The 20,700-nt window shown below is 49.6% G+C and overlaps 2 protein-coding genes across 3 annotated transcripts; both read left to right on the forward strand.

Moving 5' to 3' along the window:
* MLEC (malectin) lies at positions 1 to 12,469 on the forward strand. 2 transcript variants are annotated; one of them, XM_048322779.1, is made up of 5 exons: positions 1 to 202; positions 3,438 to 3,616; positions 4,963 to 5,139; positions 5,299 to 5,356; positions 6,529 to 6,885. In XM_048322779.1, exons 1-5 carry the CDS (start codon positions 16 to 18, stop codon positions 6,756 to 6,758), a joined length of 831 nt encoding a protein of 276 aa, XP_048178736.1. In that variant the 5' UTR covers positions 1 to 15; the 3' UTR covers positions 6,759 to 6,885. The 2 variants fall into 2 exon arrangements, with proteins under 2 accessions (XP_048178736.1, XP_048178737.1); XM_048322780.1 differs by lacking the exons at positions 4,963 to 5,139; positions 5,299 to 5,356 and having other exon boundaries at positions 6 to 202; positions 6,529 to 12,469.
* Positions 12,470 to 13,910: 1,441 nt separating this feature from the next.
* UNC119B (unc-119 lipid binding chaperone B) lies at positions 13,911 to 20,682 on the forward strand. The gene is made up of 5 exons (XM_048322781.1): positions 13,911 to 14,130; positions 14,618 to 14,731; positions 15,246 to 15,357; positions 15,567 to 15,739; positions 16,604 to 20,682. Exons 1-5 carry the CDS (start codon positions 13,926 to 13,928, stop codon positions 16,714 to 16,716), a joined length of 717 nt encoding a protein of 238 aa, XP_048178738.1. The 5' UTR covers positions 13,911 to 13,925; the 3' UTR covers positions 16,717 to 20,682.
* The last annotated feature ends 18 nt before the right edge of the window (positions 20,683 to 20,700 follow it).

The following is a 20,700-nucleotide window of genomic DNA, read 5'->3' on the forward strand; positions in this document are numbered from 1 at the left end:
CGCCGGGAGCCCGACATGGTGGGCGCCGGTGTGCGCGGGGCGCCGCTGCTGCTGCTGCCGCCGCTGCTGCTGCTGCTGCGGGGCGCGGCTGGCGGCATTGCCGACAGCGTCGTCTGGGCCGTCAACGCGGGCGGCGATGCCCATGTGGACGTGAACGGTATCCACTTCCGCAAGGACCCACTCGAGGGCCGCGTGGGCCGAGGTGAGGGCGGGGGATACGCCGGGGCCGGGGGGTTTCGGCGGGACTGCCCGGGGGTCCCGCTCGGCTCCGCTTCGCGGGGGTGGTGAGGCCCCGCTGTGCCGGCGGGGTCCGGGATCCGCGCGCCCCCGGCGCCGTCCTGCCCGCTGCAGCCCCGGCGGATCGGTCGGTGCCCCCGCAGGACGGCGGGGGCTCCTCTCTTCCAGCCGCCCGGGGACGGTCATGGCCCGAAGGCAGCGCCGGCACTTGTCACCCGCGGGACCGCGGCCACCCTCGTCCTCACGCAGGGCCCAGCTGGGGCTGCGTCTCCCCTCCCCGTGGCGGTGCGGGCCCGGGGCCCCAGAGTCGGCAGGATGAGCCCTGCGGGATGGTGTTCCTGGTCTCGGCCTGCGGGGTTGTGTAATGCCGGAGGGGAAGTGGCTCCGCGAGGGCTGGAGTGGGATTTCGGCTGGAAAGGTGGCGGGAGCGGTCAAGCTGCCAACCCGGCCGCGTGCGCCCGCCGGTCTCTTTTTTTCTATCGTTTTCCACCGAAGAGCCTGGGTTCCACAGCAGGATCCTCCAGTTCGCAGCCCAGTGCGCAGCGCGCTCGGTGCAGTGGGAACAAGCTTTTCCAGCCCTCTGCAGCCGGATCCGGGTCGCGCACTATGTGAGCAGATGCTTGCAGCATTCTGGTCCCCACAGCGAAGAGCACAGGCTGCTCACTGGAGCCCCGGTGCTGGGCCCGGCAGGGGGAAGGTGCAGCCGGCCGGTCTGCTCCATACCCCAGCCGTGGCTGGTTATTCAAGGGCAGGGACACGAGCAGAAGTAGAGGCAGATGGGATATCATCGGCTGCTCTAACTACCAAGTCAGTAAAATGTTCAGCCTACCATTTAAGACAGGATGGAGAACTACTATTGCACTTGGGTTACCTTTTCCTACTTCCCCTGAGAACACCACAGTTTGAATTGTGCATGTTTCTGGTAATTGGTGCACCAAAACGTAGTCGATTCACTAATATATTGAAAAGCTAGCTATGCTGAGCTGCTCTGCTGCCAGTTACAGGTGAGTGGTGGAATGTGGAGAAGATGAGCTCTCTGTTGGCTTTTGAGTCTAACCTTTGCTGTTTCTGTGTAGGATGGTGAGGATTTTCCTGTGCTATACAGCTGGAACTGCTATTGCTTACCCTGCATGAGTGGCATCCCAAATGGAGAGCCATTTGGACACAGTGGATACAGTGGAGGTCATATTTAAATTCTAATACAGTTTTTCACACCCGTGGAAGCTGCTGCCCCAGTCACACAAGGTGCCCTGATCACTGTAGGTCAGCTTCCCTTCATAGACCTTTCACATGTGTGACTTGAATATCCTTGTGGACTTGAACTATTTATTTTTGAGTTGAGGAGAAAAAAGGGTCTTTTTCAAGTACACTGTGACTTTGTGGAAAGCCTGTGCTGTCTCCTCTGAGCAGCAGACTGTTACAGTAATCCTGCTTCAGCCAGTGGTGCCAGGCACAGTGGAGACTTTACCCCTTTGAACTCTCAGCTGCCTTTCCCTCAATGGCTTTTTTATCGCACCATTGTTTGTTTGCTCTGGGCTCTTCTCTGTGGTGATAGACATGTAAGGGCTACAGCAGAAATATATGGCTGACTGTGAGGAAATGACCTAGGAGTAGTAATTCTGGGCTGTATTGCCTCTGGGCAAATGAAAACTTTTTTTTTCAAGCCTCCGTTCAGCTGCTGTGCCCTAAAGGACTGACTGTGCTGATGGCAATTACAAAATAGGCAGGTGCCAAACATATTAGAGTTACAGCTTGGTGTGTACTGCTCACTCCCAGTGAGCACCCAGCGTGCTGTAAAACCCATCTTGCCTCCACAGCTCTGTCAACAGAGCTCTGACATGCAGGTGACAGGTCTTCCTTTCCAGTTACCTTCTTGCCTATGAAAGGACTTTCTTTCCTTTAATAGGAGCTGGCTTCTGTGGAGTCCTTGGTTTGCTGTCATTGTAATCCATAGTTGGCCAGAAATACCTGTGTGGGAGGACAGGTTAAACTTTTCACCCTCTGTATTTCTGGTGGTTAGTCTTCAGTCTTCATGCCCAAGTTTGAATGGTAAAGAGAAGTGGAAAATTGCCTGAGCAGCTCTCTGTGAAACAGGAGACTAAGAACTGGCATTAATTTCCTCTCACTCGTTTGCATTGGCTCTGTCTTTGGCAATGTGCACTGGGTTAGTAGTTCTTGCTTTGTCTTGGCCAATGCAGTGTCTGTTCCCATGGAAATGGGGGTGGAAGAGGTAAGTGTCAGCAGAGAACTTCGTCTGGATGGTGTCCACAGTCTTCCCTCCTGCATCGCTGGGGAATTGTTTGGTGTGCAGCTCTGCAGGCATTGCATCAGTTTGCATTATACAGGAACCCTGACACAATAGCATACCAAGTGGGGTTAAAGTTTTTGGGGGCTGCTGTAGAGGTGGTGAAACACTGAAAAGAGGCAAATTTTGTGATTTCTCTTATTTTATCAGTTGTCCTCTTTGGGAATGGTGTCTGGGCCCTTCTCAGGGGTCTCTTCAGATGCCTGCAGACAGCACCCATTTCAGCTGGATGGCTCTGAGAACATCAGCTGATGAAGCTACTGGTGCTCTTGAAACGCTTGTGTATCTTTCTTGCTTCCTTCATCCCATCTTTATGCTGACAGGTATTGTGGGGCTGTGGTGAGAAGAAAGGGCTTTGTAAGATGCCTAATACTTTTCATTCTTCTGCCGTTACCCAGGTTCTTAGTTGAGGGGGATGAGTCTCTAAAACCTGATGCAATCAACTGCTAACTTCAAATCTGTTGTGTCAATGAGTTGAGTCAGTCCTATGCTAACTGTTTTAGTTTTGTACTTGGGTTTGAAATTTGAAAATATTGTAAAAATATTCTAGGTGTTTTTCGTCTTTAAAGCAAGAGCCAGTGGCCAAGTCCTTTGGCTTTGTGTAATGTTTTTGAAACAGGCTTTTCTTTCTGAAGTGGTGTGAGTAAGCTTACTGTGTCTTAGATTGCAGCAGGTCTCCAGACCTGTTTTCCTACATTTCTTGAATTTCGAGGCTTTGACTTCCTGTGCTTCTGCTCTGGTAGTGCTGCCACCTGATCAGAGCAAGCAGGGGAGATGGGTCTGACACGGTGTGAGTGCTAGTGCCACTGATGGAGTTAAGCTCTCCAAGAGTATATAAATTGTTTCTTCCTCAGAATGTAAACCTTCCTCTCACTCTTTTGTGCTCAAAATGCAGCTTCTGACTATGGCATGAAACTGCCAATCTTGCGATCCAATGCGGAAGACCAGATTCTGTACCAGACAGAGCGTTACAATGAGGAAACCTTTGGCTATGAAGTTCCCATCAAAGAGGAGGGTGACTATGTGCTGGTGTTGAAGTTTGCAGAGGTGTATTTTGCACAGTCTCAACAGAAGGTAAGCAATAGCTCCTTGTGTGCCTCTGATGTGAGTTCCTGACTAAGACTGTGTGGGCTCAGGTTGCCTCTGCTGCTTTGCATGCTGGAGGAAGGAGTGAAGTAAAGCACTAGTTGTTAACTTAGGTCCTAACCTCTCACAGGCTCTGAACATTTAGAGCTCTCTTCCACATTCCAGCTATACCGTTGGACTGGAAAATTTCATTTCAAAGTGCTCAAACAAATGTGTGCAACTAAACATAAGTAGCAGTAGAGTTTTACGACCTCTTTAGGCTGTGGTGGCTTTGAGAAGTTTTTTTGCTTTTCCTTGAACACTTGCTTCTGACTTGACAGCACGGTTATGCTGGAGGAAGTATTGCATAGATTGAAGCAGGGAGGTGATCTGGGTTAAATAGCCTACTCAAAACAATTTTTACTAATGTAACAAGACTTGATACTGATTCAGTCTGATCCTGAAAGCAGAGTTAAATTCAACTGCTTTTTGCTCTTTGGAGAAGAATAATCCTTGTCCACTTTTGAAATCTCCTATGTACAGGAGTGGAAACAGAAGCAAACAGAACTAAAAGCCTTGTGATAAAATGGGGTAGGAGTGGTTTGTGTTTTAGTCTGGCTTTCCTCTGACTCCATCAGCTTCTTTAGGGCTGATCTCCTTACACTGTGCTGCCTTCCTGCCAGAGAAGTATTTCAGGGAACAGAACTGGTGGGGCTTGCTTACAGAACGGATGCAAACAGCAGCCTCAGATTAAACTGAAGGGCTGAGGCATCTTTGGTTCCTCTTCCTTCATGTGGTTCTGCTGGGATTCCCCAGGTGCTGCATGAAGTTTGAGTCATTACAGCCCTGAGGAGGACTTTCACTCTGAATTCACAGATGTGGTTAGCAGTTAAACATTTTACCTCCTTCAAACCCTGTGTTCCTCAACAGCTTGTTTCCTATTCTCTGTTCTGCTGCAGGCTGTTAGTTAAAAATGGCTTCATTCCCTAGGGTGTGGTGTGTCACAGCCACCCCAGGGTGGTAGGAGCAGGTCTTCAGACAGGAGAAAAGTTGTGAAAGAGAAGCGTGAATAAACCAGAATAAAACTGTGCTGTCCTCAGGTCTGAAGCAGATGTAGGGGGTGTTTTAAAAGGAGGAAGCTGATTTTGGGGTATTTGAAAGCATTGTTAATGCTTTAGTGTCTTTACCTGGCTGCTTTTGGGCTCTGAATCCTTCCCAAAGGAGTGGGCCAGTGCATGTTACAATGCTTTCTGGTCCTGGGTGCATAAAAAGCAGAGACCTTTCCTGTTCTATTCCCATTTCAACTGTCACGTGCCTGAGTCTGTTCTGACTCTGTCATTTCTTCCACCCTGAAGGTGTTTGATGTTCGCTTGAATGGCCACGTGGTGGTGAAAGACTTGGACATTTTTGACAGAGTTGGACACAGCACAGCTCACGATGAGATCATTCCCATGAGTATCAAAAAGGGAAAACTGAGTGTCCAGGGAGAGGTTTCAACATTCACAGGAAAGCTCCACATTGAGTTTGTAAAGGTAATAGGCTTTTCAGGGCGGAGCCTTTATCTTCCCTTTACCCTTCTTCCCCAGTCATGTGGTGCAGCTGTGGGTTGGAGGAGGAGAGGTGTTGATAGGTGGAGAGGCCATTCCTTGTCTCAGAGGTGCAGCACTGACTTCTGCCTTTGCTTTTTCTAGGGCTACTATGACAATCCGAAAATCTGTGCCCTATACATCCTGCAGGGAACAGTGGAAGGTAAGCACAGTTTCTGAGCCAGAAGGCTCTTCCCCATTGGAGAGCAGCCTGTTGCTTCTTAGACTGTGAGATCATAGTTCTTGCTGACCCACATCTGCCAAAATTGTTTCTCTTTCACTGAGTTCCCACAGAGCGCAGTTGCAGAGTGAAGTAGGTGTGTACTGTCCTTGTTCTCCTCTAAGTCACAAAGCTTGTGTCATTTTGGAATGAGAAAAATCAAATTGTTTTGGAATTTCCTGTATATGGGGTAGAGGAGAAGGGAACATGTCTGGTCAGTCTCAGCTTTTAGCTACAGATAAATACCCCCTGGCCTTGGATGTCAGCAGCAACCCTGCAGACAAATAATTTACAGTTATTTTAGCTAGTGGTTACGTATTTCTTACCTGGAGCTTTGTTTTGCCTTCTCAGCTTGAGGACAAGGCAGTGTTTTTTCCCAGATACCAGTTCCTCTGAATAGCTCTGGGGAGTGCTGGAAAAGTCCTTGTTCTTTCATCACCCTCTTTATAAATGAGCTGGAATTGAAGCCCCTCTAGCTCCTGACCTGGGAGGGTTTAGGATCCCTCTCTGACCAAAACATCAATTTGCTTTACTATTAGTCAGGGATTGTCAGATGCTGCTGAAGATATGGTAAGAACCTTGTGGCCAGGTGGCACCTGCAGCTCACGCCCCAGGCTCAGAAGGCTGGAATTGAGTGGGGCTTGGCCATGCTGCTCTCATAGCTCTAGGCTCGGGGGATGCAGTGATGTGGAGTAGGACTGTTTATGGAAAGGATTGTTCCCATTCCTGTTTGCACCTGTATCTGCTGGTCCTGCAGGCAGCAGGTGCTTGTTCTTGACTAGATCTTACTGAGCAGCTGCAGTATCTGAATGTGTGCCCTAAGTGTGCTGTTGTGCATTAACTTGTCTGTGTGACATGTAGATAGTATGGGAGGACGTAGTATTTCTGCAGGCTGGATCCTTGAATGCTCTTATCTTGTGAAGAAAAGAAATAGTGATGTGATCCTCTGTGGTAGATATTCCTCTCTTCTGGGGTGTTCTGGTTGTGGTTTTGATGTGGTCTCTGGTGCCCTCTTGCCGATGTTCATGTTGGATCAGGTAGAGGGGAAGGAAGTGTGTTGAGTGATCTCCTAATTTACATCCTGCCTGCTTGCAACCTTTTGTCTTGTTCAACAGATGTTCCAAAGCTGCAGCCACACCCAGGTCTGGAGAAAAAAGAGGAAGATGATGATGAAGATGAATATGATGATGGCTCCAATGTCAAAAAACAGGCAAATAAGAACCGGGTTCAGTCAGGCCCACGCACACCAAACCCCTATGCCTCAGACAACAGCAGCCTCATGTTTCCTATATTGGTGGCCTTTGGTGTCTTCATTCCTACCCTCTTCTGCCTCTGCCGATTGTGAGAGCAAGCCCCACAGTGCATCAGCCCAGGGGCTGGGAGGGAAGGAGTTGGACCGAATATGGTTGCTTTCAATTTCTCCATATTGTTCATAACTTAAGGAAAAAAAAAAAAAAAGATTCACTTGGAATGAATAGCAATGAATAGCAGGTCCAGGTAAGAGGGAGCTTACTTTCTCCCTGCCAGCAAGCAGCAAGGCCCTTGCCTTCCCCTTCACACCATGTGCAGCCTCTGATTCTCCCTGGGGCATCCAAGAGTGAGCTGAGTCCTGGCTGGGTGTGTATTGGGCCATTGAAAGCTGATGCTACCAGTCCTGGGCCATGTCCCACACTGAGAGAAAGCCATGTGCTGTAGGATCTTTGCCTTTACTGGGTGGAATATGATTCCTTAAGCAGGAAAACAATTCTTAAAACAAGGCCAGAGTACACATTTTGTTCAGGAGTGTGGAAGTGTGGTGCTGTTGGGTGTCAAGCGACTACGGAGGACAGAGCCTGGCTCAGCATCTCCCTGAATGTGTGCAACACGATGGATGGTACTCATCTGCATTAAAATACCAAGGCTCCAGCCCAGCCTCCATGGAGACGGTCCCCTCCTAAGACTGCAAGCTGTGCCAGGAGCAGAGGGATTTATCTGGCCTGATTTGCTGCACCAGTTGGGAGAGACTTTCCTAGTCTGGCAATTGTAATGTTTGTTCCATCGCAGAGGGATTCTGCTGTAGCCTGCGAGAGGCTGACGTTGTTAGTGTCTGATCAGATGCACTTGTTTTCTGTATTGATTATGGCTTTTTTTTCCTTTAATATCCTTTTATTTTCAAATGTTTTGTTTTAATCCCAGTTCCTTGTTTTGCCCTTTCTAGCAAGTGACCTCTTCTTTGGAAGAAGCTGAGAATCAGGTGAACTAGAGAGGAGGTTTGGGACTTGTTCCTTGACCTTCCTAATGGTGAGCTCCCTTGTCCGTGACTCTTAAGAAACCTGTGCCGTAGGACAGAGCAGAGCAACCTGGTGAATGCTCCTTGTGGTCTCTCATTCCCTCTGTAGGGAGCAGCCTTGCCTTCGGCAGTGAGAAGTGCAGCTGGTCAGTGTTTGCAGTGTGTGAGTTTGGCCTTTTGCATATCCAGGCACTGTAGTGAAGGGGCAGCTGTCCAACATTTCAGTCCTGCAGAGCAAGGGGATTTGTTGCCATCCAGAGATCTGGAAGTGAGCAGAGCACTGGAGACAAGGTCACTTGCTTCCCCCAGGGGTATTTCTGCAAGAGGCTTCTGTTTCTGCATGCAGAGCCTGTGCCTGCCTGACAGAGGCTGATCAGAGTGAAAGCCACTGCTGCACCTGCTGGTCCAGAGCTGCAGGCTCTGAGGAACTACCTTCTCACGGTCTTGGCCTCCGACATGTTGAGGACTTCCGGCTGGCCAGGAGGGAGATGTGCTGGAGCAGGATCTGTCCCAGGCAGGGTTGGGTTTTTGCATATCAGCTTTCATGCTGCTGAGCTCTGGGCTCACAGAGCGCTTTACCTCATGCTCTCTCCATTGTCCTCAGAAGTGTTCTGTCTTTCCCCGGAGCAGTGGCACTGAGTGGTGACCTCCGTGCTGCTCTGCCTCTCTGGGCCTGCATTTTCCTAAGAGTTGTTCCTGGGTTTGATCCCCTGCAGTGAGTCAGCCTTTCTTAGGGCTGAGCATGGTCAGCAGAATTACTGAGTTTCTGGCAAGGGAACTGGAGGAGCAGCCTTTTCTGTCCTGCTGGGCCCAGGCAGCTGAAGCCTTTACTTCCTCCTGACCCTCAAGCTGTGATCAGAGCTGTCAGCTCAGGGACTCCAGAGTGGGAGCTGGGGGAGGTGACAAAACACTGCTCTCTGCATCAGTGCTACTGAACCTTGCCTTTCTGATCACACACATCACTGCTATAGGCCTGACCCTAATTCTGTGTCTGAGCTGAAAAACAAGCAGGACTTTAATTACCTTCTGTCCAACTGCACAAAGGGTAACAGCTAGTTTGGGAGAGAAGCAAGAGAGTCCCTGCCTCAGTTAAAGGAGAAGACAGGCTTTAGAGAGAGCAGATCTTGAAGAGCAAACCTTAGGATGAAAGGTAGTAAGCTTGAAGTTGTCTGCTTCATCTTCTAGCTACTATTAAAATCCTAATATTTATGAAACTATTATAAAATATGAGCTCTGATTTGTTCAGTGACAGTGCCTGCAGGGATTCTCCAGCGGTTTTGGGATTGCTCTAATTGGAGTGAAGAGACATTTAGATCTTTATCAGTTTTGAGAACCATGAACTATGCTGATTTGTTAAGCAAAGAACCTGGGGTTGAAAGCAAGCATCTCTCTAAGGAGCTGCTCTCCTCCAGGCCTTTTAGGGTGCGTTTTATTTGAGCATCCTTGAAGCAAGGAATCACTCAGCTTTTTGTGGCTCACCCAGTAATCTCAGCACCTTACCTACCATGGGAGAAAGGGTGTGTGTTTAGACAGGCAGAAGTTGGAGACAAGTCTTCTAGGATAGTTCATCCCAGCCTCTCCTGGCAGCCAGGGCACCCATTTGGTGCTATCAACTGCCCCAAGGCAGAGCTGTTCACGGTGTGATCTGGTTTGTTCCAGTTGCTCAGTTCAAATGAATTTGTCTTATTTAAATAAGAATAGGGAAGAGAAATAGTTCATCCTTCATGGCTTCAATTTAGTTGTTTTGACTGGTTTTATGCATCTTTCTCACTACAGAGCTGGTTTCTGGGGGGCTCCTGACCCTGTTGAGGAAACTATGAGCAGTTTCCTTCCTGGTCCATCCCCTCCTGGCAGGTTTGCTTTGGAAGGAGCCTTCAAACAAACCGTGTGGGAGCACCGAGGATGGTGGGGGATGGCCAGTCAGCACCTTGCTGGGAATGGAGTACTCCAGCTCCTCTGGCCATCTCTGTCTAGTATCTGCAAGCCAGATGGAGGGGTAAAACGAGGTACCTCGTCGTGACCAGGGAAAGAAAAATTTGGGCTGGCTGTGGCTTTCCAGAATGGGTGTTTGAGGGAATATCCAAGACGTTTAATTGAGATAGGTTAGAGACAAGCCTGTTTGTGCTGATTCCTCCCACCAGCAGCAGGCAGATGGAGCACAGCAGTGTGGGGAGCTGGGTCAGAACAGACCCTGCCTTGATTCATGTTGTGTAGGGAGGGGCAGATGAGGCAATTTCAATAACACTTCCACTTAATAAAGGGAAAATCACTGTCTGTCATGTTCCAGGCCTGGATCCAGCCTCAGCATAGTGGTTTCAAAGCTTATTTTAATTGTCCCATCAGCCCCTCCTTCAAGGCAGGCCATTCAAGTCTTCTCTGTGTGTGACTAAACATCTCTGACCCTTTTGAGTGTCCCAGGTGGCAGTGAAGAGAAAGCCAAATGAATTCCCTTCTCTTTTTGGTGCCTTTCTCTCAGGCTTTAAATAAAAGTCTATTTGAAGGGGCTTCTTTTTTTTTTTTTAAAGGAGCTTCTGAGCTTTTGGGTTTTTTTCAAGGGACAGGCATTCCCTGCCCTTGTGATCAGCTGGGGACTGTCTCCCTGTTCCTGGATGCCATCTCTGGAGGTCACAGCTGAAGCACAGAACTGTGAGCAAGTGTCTTTATTTCCAGCCCTTAAAGTCAATTGAAGGAAAGTCTAGCAAGGGATAGAAGAACTGGAAGAGCTCCTTCAGGTCTGATCTCCCCCAGAAATCTCCTGAAGGCAGGATGGAGAACTTCCAGACAGTCCAGTGCCTGGGTGTCTGTGCAGTTCAGAGCTGAGTGAGTCACGCTGGGTCCTGGTACTTGTATGGCACTTACAGCTTCTGGGTGCAGAGTGGGACTTGGGGGTCCTGCACCCCTAATTTACTTGCTGAGGGCTTGCCCTGTGCTGCTTAGGTCTGAACAGAGCAGGGACCTGTGCCTTGGCCTTTTAAGTTGAAATGGGATTGCAATAGCCAGGGAAGTGTCTTGCTACAGGAACTATGGGCTGAACAAGCCTGTTGCTGATAGAAAACAGCAGGAGGGAGAGGGCCATGAGAGCAGCTTCAGCCCTTGATGTGAGACACTTCTGCAGCTGCTCAGAATCTATCAAGTGTTGCAGGCTCTGTTTGGTGTTCAAATGTGGGAGAGATCGGTCTGCTTCTTGCACTTATGGTGGGGAGGGAAATATTCTTGCTGAAAATCCAAGGGAAATGGGAACTGCTAATTTACCTACTGGCACTTCTGCATCTCCGCAACAAATGCCAAAGCCTAATACAATTCAAGGATGCTATTTTAATGTCAGCCTGGTTCCACCAGTCTGTCTCCACCAGCTGGTCCCGAACAGGCTCACACAAGTATTCTCAACGGCACAAGCATACCAGGCTGGAGCTGTGAAGGCTCAGAAATGTGATCACACGGATGGGCCTCCTGTGCTGCACCCCTGCTTCATGCTGCCCGGCGGGTCTGGGGCATGTGCATTCACTTTGGATCCAAATGGATTTGACCCCGGAGTATTGTAGCATTGAAAGGTGCTGGGCTGGATGGGAGAGGTGAAAGCAGGTCCATGTCTTCCGGGACTCTGGCTTGCTCAGAGTTTATTGCTGTATATTAAATACTATTTTTTGAGATTGAGGGAAAGATGGGGGGGGGAGGGATGTGATGATGCTGTCCCCAGTCTGATTGGTGGGATGCTACTGCAGGTTATTGATAGGTTTTGATTTTTTTTCCTAAAAAGTGCTTTTTAAAAAAAAAAAAAATCAACAGAGCAAGTGCTTTCCTCCCTCCTAGAAATTGTGCTGGCTGATTAGAAGATGTGAATAATCTCTTGCAAACATCAAAGGTCTCTGCTAAAGCGTTTGTGTGATGGAGATTTGGAGGGAAGGGGCAAAGTACAGCTTGAACCAGTCTAGCTGGGGAGAGTGTGAATCCAGGAAATGCAGAGTTGTTCCCAGTCACACTTAATGGGGATGTGCTCTCCTGTGCTACCATGGCTGTTCTGTCACACTGTGGCAGTTCCTGAGCTGGAGTTCTGGAGTGAAGCAGTGGCTGGAAACTTGCTGGCGAGTGGGGGCTTGAATTTTTTGTGGTTTCCTTGAGGGCTTTGTGCATTCAGGGCTTTCCAATGTTGACAAGCAGCTGGGTTGGTAAAGCAGCCCCAGAGCCTGTGGGAGCAGAGGCAGGATCTGTGCTTCATGCCAGGAGGCAGCAGCCAGGACTGTGAGAGGTGGTGCTGCTGTTTGATTCCCGTTGGTGTAGCAGCAGTCAGCGTTGGCACATGATCCCACCATTCCGTAGTGCCTGGCCGTGGATGTGTGGAAGTGACCTGTGCCACTGGCATTAAGGACACATCACAAACTACTTAAAGCTGCAGGTCTAAGCTGTCTGTAAAGGCTGAAGCAGTGTGGGGACAAATCTCCATCTGTACGTGTCACCAGTACAAAGTATTTTTGAGGAGGATTTTTTATTTTACTGCCCATTGCTTTGTGTTATAACAACTTGCAGTGACATTTTTTTAGTTTGTTTTGCAGCGAGCTTGGGCCCTGGGTGAAAAGCACAGATATCTATTTCTGATTGCATCGGCTTTGCAGAGACTAGTTTGGGGGAGAAGATGGGCATGGAGGTGGGTTATTTTATCTTTGGTACATGGTAGCAGTTTTATTTTTTAATTTCCCCAGGATGTTTGGTTGAGGAAATGTTCTGAAGTCTACTGTCTGGCAGTTTAACCAGCAGTGTGCTAAAGGAAAATAAACAAAATTATATTGTCACTTGGATGAGATGATCCCTCTTTTTCTGGTGGAAGGGGCAGAGGAGCCCCCTCTGGTTTACACCCATGTGAGGGAGGCTGAGCCTGGCTGACTGCAGGGTAACATCCTGCTGCTGCCTCCAATACAGCCCTGGTGATCTCTAGCCAGTTGTTTTGAGTGATTAAGTGCAAATTGAATGGTACAACATCCTCTTAAAAATGCTGATGCGAACCTTGTTGCTTCCTGCTCAGAGCTGGAGCACCAGAGAGATGTAATCTGCCTTCTGGGGCTTTGTAAGCTGCCCCGCCTTCAGCTTGAAACCCTGTCAGAGTGGATGCAGCTGGAGCAGAGAGAAAGCAGCAGCTTTTGTGCTCTAGGTGCCTTCTCCTGGGGACAAGGGACCCTGGCCCCAGGCAGAGAAGGTGCTTTTCCAGAAGGCCTGCGTCTGTCCTTCCTTAGGGCATGGGATGGAGGGACCAAGCCTATGCAGTGAGGAGGGGAGGATTTAGGAGCACTGTTGTGGGCAGGTTTTTTTGAAATAGCATTTGGCTGGCAGTAGTAGGAGTGTGCTGCTCACAAGCCACAGCAAGTGTCACAAACCACTGCTCAAAATCTGCTTCTGGTCATCATGAGCATGTTCAGTGTTGGCTGGAGTCTGAAAAGAGGGTGCAGCTGTGTGTTGTTCTTGCCCCAGTTCCCCAGAGGGCTGGAGGTGACTCTTGGCAGCTCTTGCGTGCCTACTGCGGGCTGGTGGGCCGCCCCTGTTTGGGAAGAAACACATTCTTTCCTCCATGTGATGCTCGTGTGAGTCCCTCCAAGTGGGACCTCCCCAGTTCCTCCCACCAGGCTGGGGAGACTCGTCCAATGTCTGCCACTGCCACCTCCGGTGTGTGGTCATGAAACTGACTGACCCAGGGGCACACGGTCCTGTCGCTGTCCCGCTCCCCAGGGACAGCAGCTGGGGTGTCCCCGGCCAGGAGTGGGGTGTGCACTCCACGGCATCCTCTTGCTGACGCTTCTGCTCCCCGAAAAAGTGCTTGCCTACGTCGCCTGGGACGGGCTCTCGGGGTATACCTGCGCTCTGTGTCACCGGCTGCGCTGCGGGTTCAGGCCGTGCCTTCAGTACCCGGGCCTGGGTGCCCAGCGAGGACTGACGACCGGCTCACTGGGCGGTGGTGTGGGAGCGGGGCGCGGGCTGGCAGCCGGCCGGAGGCAGCGGGAAGAGGGGCTGGTTTTGCTTGCTCCTTGTGTAGTTTTTCCTCGGGTAACTCAGCTTTCCCAGGCGGCCTGTCCCGCTCCGTCCCCGGAGGTAGCGGCTGCCGTGCCGGCGGTGCCCGGTGCGGGCTCTCGGGTCACCCATCCGGGCGCGGCCGCGGCGGGCCCTGCTGAGCTTCGGGCGCGGCGTTGCCAGGCAACGGCGCCCCGCCCCGCGCTCCCATAGCTACCGAGGCGGGCGGCGGCCATCTTGGCAGTGGCCATGAGCGGCTCCAGGGCGCGGGCGGCGGCGGCGCCGGGGCCGGACAAGAAGCCGCCGCCGGGGTCCGCGGGGCCGCTCAGTCGCCTGCGGGGCCGACGCGGATCGGCCGATGCGCCGCCGAGGCAACCCTGGACCGAGTCCGAGTTGCTGGCGCTGGAGACCGTCCGGCCCGAGCACGTCCTGGGGCTGTGCCGGGTGACGGAGAGTGAGTGCGGGCCGGTCCCCGGATTGGCGGGGGCTCTGCCGGCAGGGCTGGCGGGGCCGGGCCGGGCCGGGCCCCTGGCGTGGGAGCGGTGGGGCCTGGCCCGGCGTTGCCGGCGGGGGACGCTCGGGCGCGCTGGCCGCGGCGGCTCGGGGTGTGCTCGCCGGCAGCTCCCGTACAACTTCCAGAAAGTTTGGGGGATTTTGTGTTGTTTGTGGGTTTTGATTTGTTTGAAGCTTTTTGTTTTTCTGTTTTTCCTCTGCTGATCTGTGCTTTCCTGTCTCGATCCCATCCCTTTCTTGCTCTGCTACCTGGCACTTAACATGCCTTTGTTTCTCACATCCTTAATTTTGTCCTGCTTTCATGAAGCTTCTGCAAAACAACAAGCAGAACATATCTTATCGGTCTGGGGCTAACAAAAAAAGAAATTCATTTGCTAAGTGGTCAGAGGTGTTTTGAAATGTTACTGTATTTTTTCTGTCTCTTCTAGATTATTTATGCAAACCTGAGGACAACATTTACAACATTGACTTCACCAGGTTTAAGATCCGGGACCTTGAAACTGGAACAGTACTGTTTGAAATTGCTAAGCCATCTGCTTCAGGTACAGCATACAAACGTTGCAAGGAGAATAGAGAGACTCAGAGAGCTGAGAGGTTGCAATGCAGAACCCATGCAAGCCCAGCAGAAAGGTCCTTTGATATATGTTCTAATGACTAACTTCCTCTCCTTTAAGCATAGGACTGAGTTTATCTCTGCTGAGAAACTTGTGATAAAAATGTGATTATTGTTGGATGGGAGAGTACTATCAACTGGCAATCTTCCTTTTTTGGGCTGGTTGTAATAGAGATCAATTCATGTGCATTGGCAGTTGTGAGGGGGGATATCCTGTGAGATTGAGGGGTGGCTCTAGTTCTGGCGCTACCAAGGCTGGGCCAGCTGTTATGGCAAATCTTTTCTCTTTTACTTAGTGGCAGTAAAAGTCTCAGACCAGTTATTAAATGTGTTTACACTTGGTACCTAAGCAGTAGGCAGCTTGTCCTGATAACGCCCACTAGCCAGTATCACCTTACATGTACACTGTGCGCAGAGTAACTCTAGGCTGGTGCATTTTCTAGAGCACGATGAGGAGGATGAAGATGACAGCAGTGAACCGGACGCAAGTGCAGGTCGCTTTGTTCGGTACCAGTTCACCCCAGCGTTTCTCCGTCTTCGGACTGTTGGTGCAACGTGAGTATGAGTTCATGGAAAGAAGGGAGAATTGGATGCTTACAAAGTGTTACTTGACAGTTTATAACAAAATTGAGTCGAAGACTCAGAGAGTCTGTCTTAGACTACAAATATCAAACTCTCTCTTTCTGTAGAGAACTCTTGTGTAGCCTCATGCCCAAGGCTCTGTTCTTCCCAATAGCTGTTTTTTTCCTGATTCTTCCATGCAGAGTGGAATTCACAGTGGGAGAAAAGCCAGTGTCAAACTTCCGAATGATTGAGAGACATTACTTCCGAGATCGCTTGCTGAAGAACTTTGATTTTGATTTTGGCTTCTGCATCCCCAGTAGCAGGAACACATGTGAACACATTTATGAATTCCCTCAGCTCTCAGAAGACCTTAGTAAGTACCTTCTTTGCCACACTGAGCAGTGTTTTGTTTGTGTGTGCATCTGCTCATTCTCTCCCTCTACTTGTGAAAGAAGTTGTGACTGGGATTGAGAGGACAGGAACAAACAGATACAGGTTCCCAGTTTAGCAATGTGTAATCTTGTCTGAATTAGAGATTGGTGCTGCAAAGTCTCCCCCTTGAAAAATGAAAGCCTAAGACAACCTCTGCTATGTTACAGGCTGCAAGAACTGATCAGTCACAGGGCTGACATGCCTGATGCCTCGTAATGTAGCCCAGAAGAAAACAAAACCCCAAAGAAAGGGTTCTTTTTATAGCCATCCATCTGTTTTCTTCGCTTGTTTGTTAGGGCTAGAGCCTTCTGCTTTGGAACAGAACTGGCTCTTCCCTGAGGTGTGTTTTTGAGCCTAAGATCTCTGCAAATACAGATTGGGCAGGGTATGTTTGACCTCAGGGGGTGGATAGAGCAGGAACACAGGGGCCCTTCTGGGGCTGCCTGTCTGTGGGGAAGGTGTGAGGTTTTCACCCCGCCTGTGTACATGTGGGAAGTGCCACAAACCAGCTCCTTCTGCTTACAGACATGATGGCTGCTCGGCTCCACTCAGCTGTGGTAGTTTCTAAGGTTATTTTCAGTGAGATTACTTGATTCAACCTCTGTTTGCTTTTGACAGTACTTGTCCTGTGAATAGGAAGAAAGGAAAGGGCAGGCTGCAGCCTTTGAAGTGTGCTCAGCAGAGCAGTTTGCTTCTTCCTTGGGTAGGGCAGAGCATCAGCTTGGTAAATCCAGTGGAGTGGCAGAGTACTTTTTATCCTGACTCTGGCTGGCTGTTGAATGTAATGGAGCTTTCTCTTTCACAGTCCGTCTGATGGTTGAAAACCCGTACGAGACACGCTCGGACAGCTTTTACTTTGTGGACAACAAGTTGATTATGCACAACAAGGCCGACTATGCTTACAATGGAGGACAGTAATCATTCTGTCTGCTGGATGCTGTGATGCCCTTAACCATTCCAGATGTGCAGGAGTGGACTGGAGTTGCTGTCTCAGGCAACAAGGCTTCTTGCCAAACTTTTTCTCCATGCATGAGGCTGAGAACATGAAGCAAAGATGACAGCTCCTGAAAGGAAATCTCACTGCAATACCTCTCTATCTGACACTCAGCGTATCCTGCCTCTCGTTCTCTGTTCCTGGCTGTCTTCTGATAACCTTGGTTAGGTCAGTGATCAGAGGCACTCTTAGACAATTCTTGCTCTTAGTCTTTATAGTTAGGTTGCGCCTTTAGTGCTTCAGATGTTTCACCTCTTGGGTGAATATCCTTTTTCAGCAGGTCAGATTGTTTGTGTTAAGCTATTTCCTAGCAGGAAAATCTTAACCCCTTCAAGTAGCCAGTGATGCTTGAAGAGCAGATCTTTTGTTCAGTTGGATAGATCATCTCTTCAGTGGCAGTGGTTTTGTTTGTGGCGTGGCTGACATTGCTTTTTAGGGTGCATCCCAATATTCTCCAGTGGGAATGAGACTAGTTCAGCTTCTAAGCAGCACAGGAATATTCCATCTGCCTCTGGGGGCCTGAGCTGCCCCCAAGAACATTTAATCTGTGTTTTGCCAGAGATTTCACTAGAGATATGAGATAGGGGAAAAAGGGGGCTATCACTCTGATAGCATTTCTGTTTGAGCTTTTGTGAGCAAACTGTTGCAATTTAGAGATCAGGGGTCAACCTTAGAGCTGAAGTTAATCTCACTGTATTTACCATTTCTCCTTCTTCCTTTTGTGCAGGAATTTTGGCTCTCGCTACAGAATGTATTGCTTTTTAGATGGACAGCACATTGTCCGCCTGGCTGGGCTGGAGGGGAAGTGTCAGTGTAGTGGGGCTTAGAGGAAAAAGGGAGAATGTGGAAAATCACTTGAAAAATGAGTAGGAAGCAGAGCTTCCTGGGCTTCAGTCTATGTTTGTAAACCTGACTGGTCTGTCAGAGCTGCTGTGAGCAGCACCAGCTTATTTGCTTTGTTGCAGTGGAGGTATTAGTAGCTAAAAGCTTCCCAGGTCATATCACTCAGTGTTACGGAGTGGGATCCTTGGAAAGTGAGACTGTACATGGTTCTCTTTTTCATTGTTCCCATCACTGCTCTGCCTACTCAGCTGCTTATTTAAGGATTAGGAAGTCATGCTGCTGAGGTTGATACCACAGCTGTGTTTGGGATCTGGTAATGGGAGATAGCATCATGCAGTGGGAAGAGGAGGACCTCTTGCCAGTCACTGTGCTGGGGCCCAGCTCCCAACTGTGCAAAATCTCAAGTATCAAAACCCTTTTTTGCCAGTTTTGCTGGCTCTCGAGACTGGTACTTTTCCTGTCCCCGTGCTGGGCTGGTCAGTTGTGTCTCTTGTTAGGGGAGTTAGGTTCTGTCTAGACTAGAGACCTTTCCTAATATTAGTTCCATTTGTTCTTGAGGCAGTTAGAACCTAACTCCTCGGTGGTTACCTGTTGCGTTAAGAGGGATTCAGCGTAGTTTGTGTTTTAGCAGGATTGATTGGGGTGGGCATCAGAGCCTGTTAATGCATAGACAGCAATAGGAAACCACTGCCTTTACCTCCAGATTAGTGAAAGTAACTTTGGTGTGGAAGATCAGCTGGCATCAGAGTGAGAGTGTGTGGGGTGGCAGCCATGAAAGAATCTCCAGCTCTCAGGAAGATATTTTATTATGATTAACCACAACAAATGACCTGTTCTGGGTGGAGCATTAATCACGAGCAACTGCAACAAATGTCTTGGGAATGTGGAGGGGCAAGGTCTGCCTGATGGAAAGATGAAGAACAATTCTGCTACCATCAATCCCCTCCAGCATCTCCACGGGCACTAATGCGATCTTGTCTAGGATCTTCAGGATTAGTTAAAGCAGATGGTGAGGTGGAGCTCAAGGTGCCTCTTGCAGTGAACACCTTCATCAGCCTTCATGCTGTGCCGCTGAGGTGGAAAGCATTTGCTTTGCTCTAAGTTACTCACCACAAGGCAGAATTGCCTGGAAGTGTGTTTTTCATCCAAAGTGTCCAGAAATAGTGTCTGAAAAGCCTACTAGTTATTCCCTGGCAAATTTTAGCATATTAAACTGGATTTTGTATGTAGTATAAATCCAGGTGCCTTTAAACGTTACTTTTATCACACTTCCTATACGAAGCAACCTCTTGCTTTTCTTACAAGAGTGACGATTCCCATCTGTTTCTCTTGTCACTGTGTAAAGGTTCCTCAAAGGGAGATGGGCCCGTGGTCAGGGCGGGCAGACCCCGGCGGGGGCGCGCGCGCGCCATCTAGCGGATGCTGGCGGCGGGAGCGCGCTGCCGGTGTTCGGTCCCGGTAGGAAAATGGAATTCCTGTCCTTGGCCATCAGCAGAGACGAGGAAACGGCATTGAAGCGGTTACTTTCACACTGGTGAATGTGTCAGCTATTCAGCAATAAAAGGGAGAACTAGGGGGAAAGCGGGAGACTTGCAGGCAGCAGTGGCACCCTGAGGTTTTTAGCTGAGTTTGTTTGCTCTGCCAAATCAGAAAGTCTTTGCCCTAAAATCATGCTGCAGGAAAAAGAAAGTCCCTACAAGAGGGCAACCCAGCGCTGAAAAAGTTTATTGTAATCCAGAAAGTCGGGGATTTCCAGACTCCTGTCCCTACTTTAGTAGCTTTCCTAGCATTCCTTTTCTCTTATGTACTTTCTATAAAGCCTCTTTTCTTTGTGGCAGGGATGATATCTTTGGTAAACATGGTTTAGCAGACCAGTTTCCTTCTGGAGTGTGTGCTCTGGTGTTTTAATGATGGGTCAAAGCTACTTATGCGAATGAGGTTGGAAGAAATTCCACTGGGATCACATCTTTGACAGTTGGATGGTCAGTCCTAGCCAGGTGCTGCAGGCAAAGGAGATGCTTTCAGTGTCAGTTGGAGTTTGAGCAAGGGAAAAGGTATCAAAGATGACTTCTCTGAGGTTGTGTGCTGAGTTGGAAAAAGAAAAGAGTTGGGACCATACTGAGTTCTGCTCAAAACTTTAAAAAGGGACCAAACCCACAAACTCATAGTATGTTTTTCCAGTATTTGTCCTCTTAGTACCAGGACCTCTTTTTCCCATTTTTGACGCAGGGGCTTTGGATGCCAGCAAACTTCCTGGAGAGCTATTTTCATAACTTGAGTGTGGAATACGTACTGCACCTTGTGAAGGAAGATGATCTCTTGTTGTATGGACTGGGTACTTCTATCCTTGTCCTCTGTTTTTGGTAGGAAGTGTCTTCCTTTGTGTGTTTACCTGAGGATTTTCAATGTCTCTTGTTGCAGAGAAGCAGCAGCCTCTTCTCTGGTGCTTGGGGATGCTTATTCTATTATCTGAGGGTTCAGGAAGAATAAAACAAGTGTTTAGGAGTCAGAAATGAAGGAGAAAGGTGGGGGTGAAGCAGTAAGGTCCAAATGTAGCAACTCTGCTTCTTAGCTCTGTGTTTCATCACGTCCTCTTCAGCTGTTTCCCAGTCTTCTGCCCTGCTGTCCTGTGACATGGAGCTACTTTGTGCTACCCCAGAGCCTGGCTTGCTGTCGGTTGTGACCCTCGGACTTGAACACTGCCATCTCTTGTCCTTGCTGAGGACAGGGCTGAGTAGTGGCAGCCTGGAAGAGTCAGCACCTCTTTCTCTGCAGCAGCAGGAAAATGAACACCAGCAAACGCCCTCTCCGCCTGCCTGGATCCCAGTGCTGTTGCAGGACACTTATTTATATTTCTCACAGTGTGGCCTTGGGGCTGCTGACGCGTGGACTCCTCTGTGCTGTCCCCTCCGGACCCTCCTCCCGTGGCCGTGGCAATGCCGCGGGGCTGTCCTAGGTGGCCGGGGTGTCCCGCGGGCGCCGGTGCCGCTGTATTTGTACACCCGTGATTTTGTCACCAGCAATAGGAATAAAGGACCTTCCTCTCCGCCCGGCGCACGGCGGCC

This window comes from Corvus hawaiiensis, chromosome 18 (genome assembly GCF_020740725.1).
Source record: "Corvus hawaiiensis isolate bCorHaw1 chromosome 18, bCorHaw1.pri.cur, whole genome shotgun sequence".
NCBI classification, from domain to species: domain Eukaryota; kingdom Metazoa; phylum Chordata; class Aves; order Passeriformes; family Corvidae; genus Corvus; species Corvus hawaiiensis.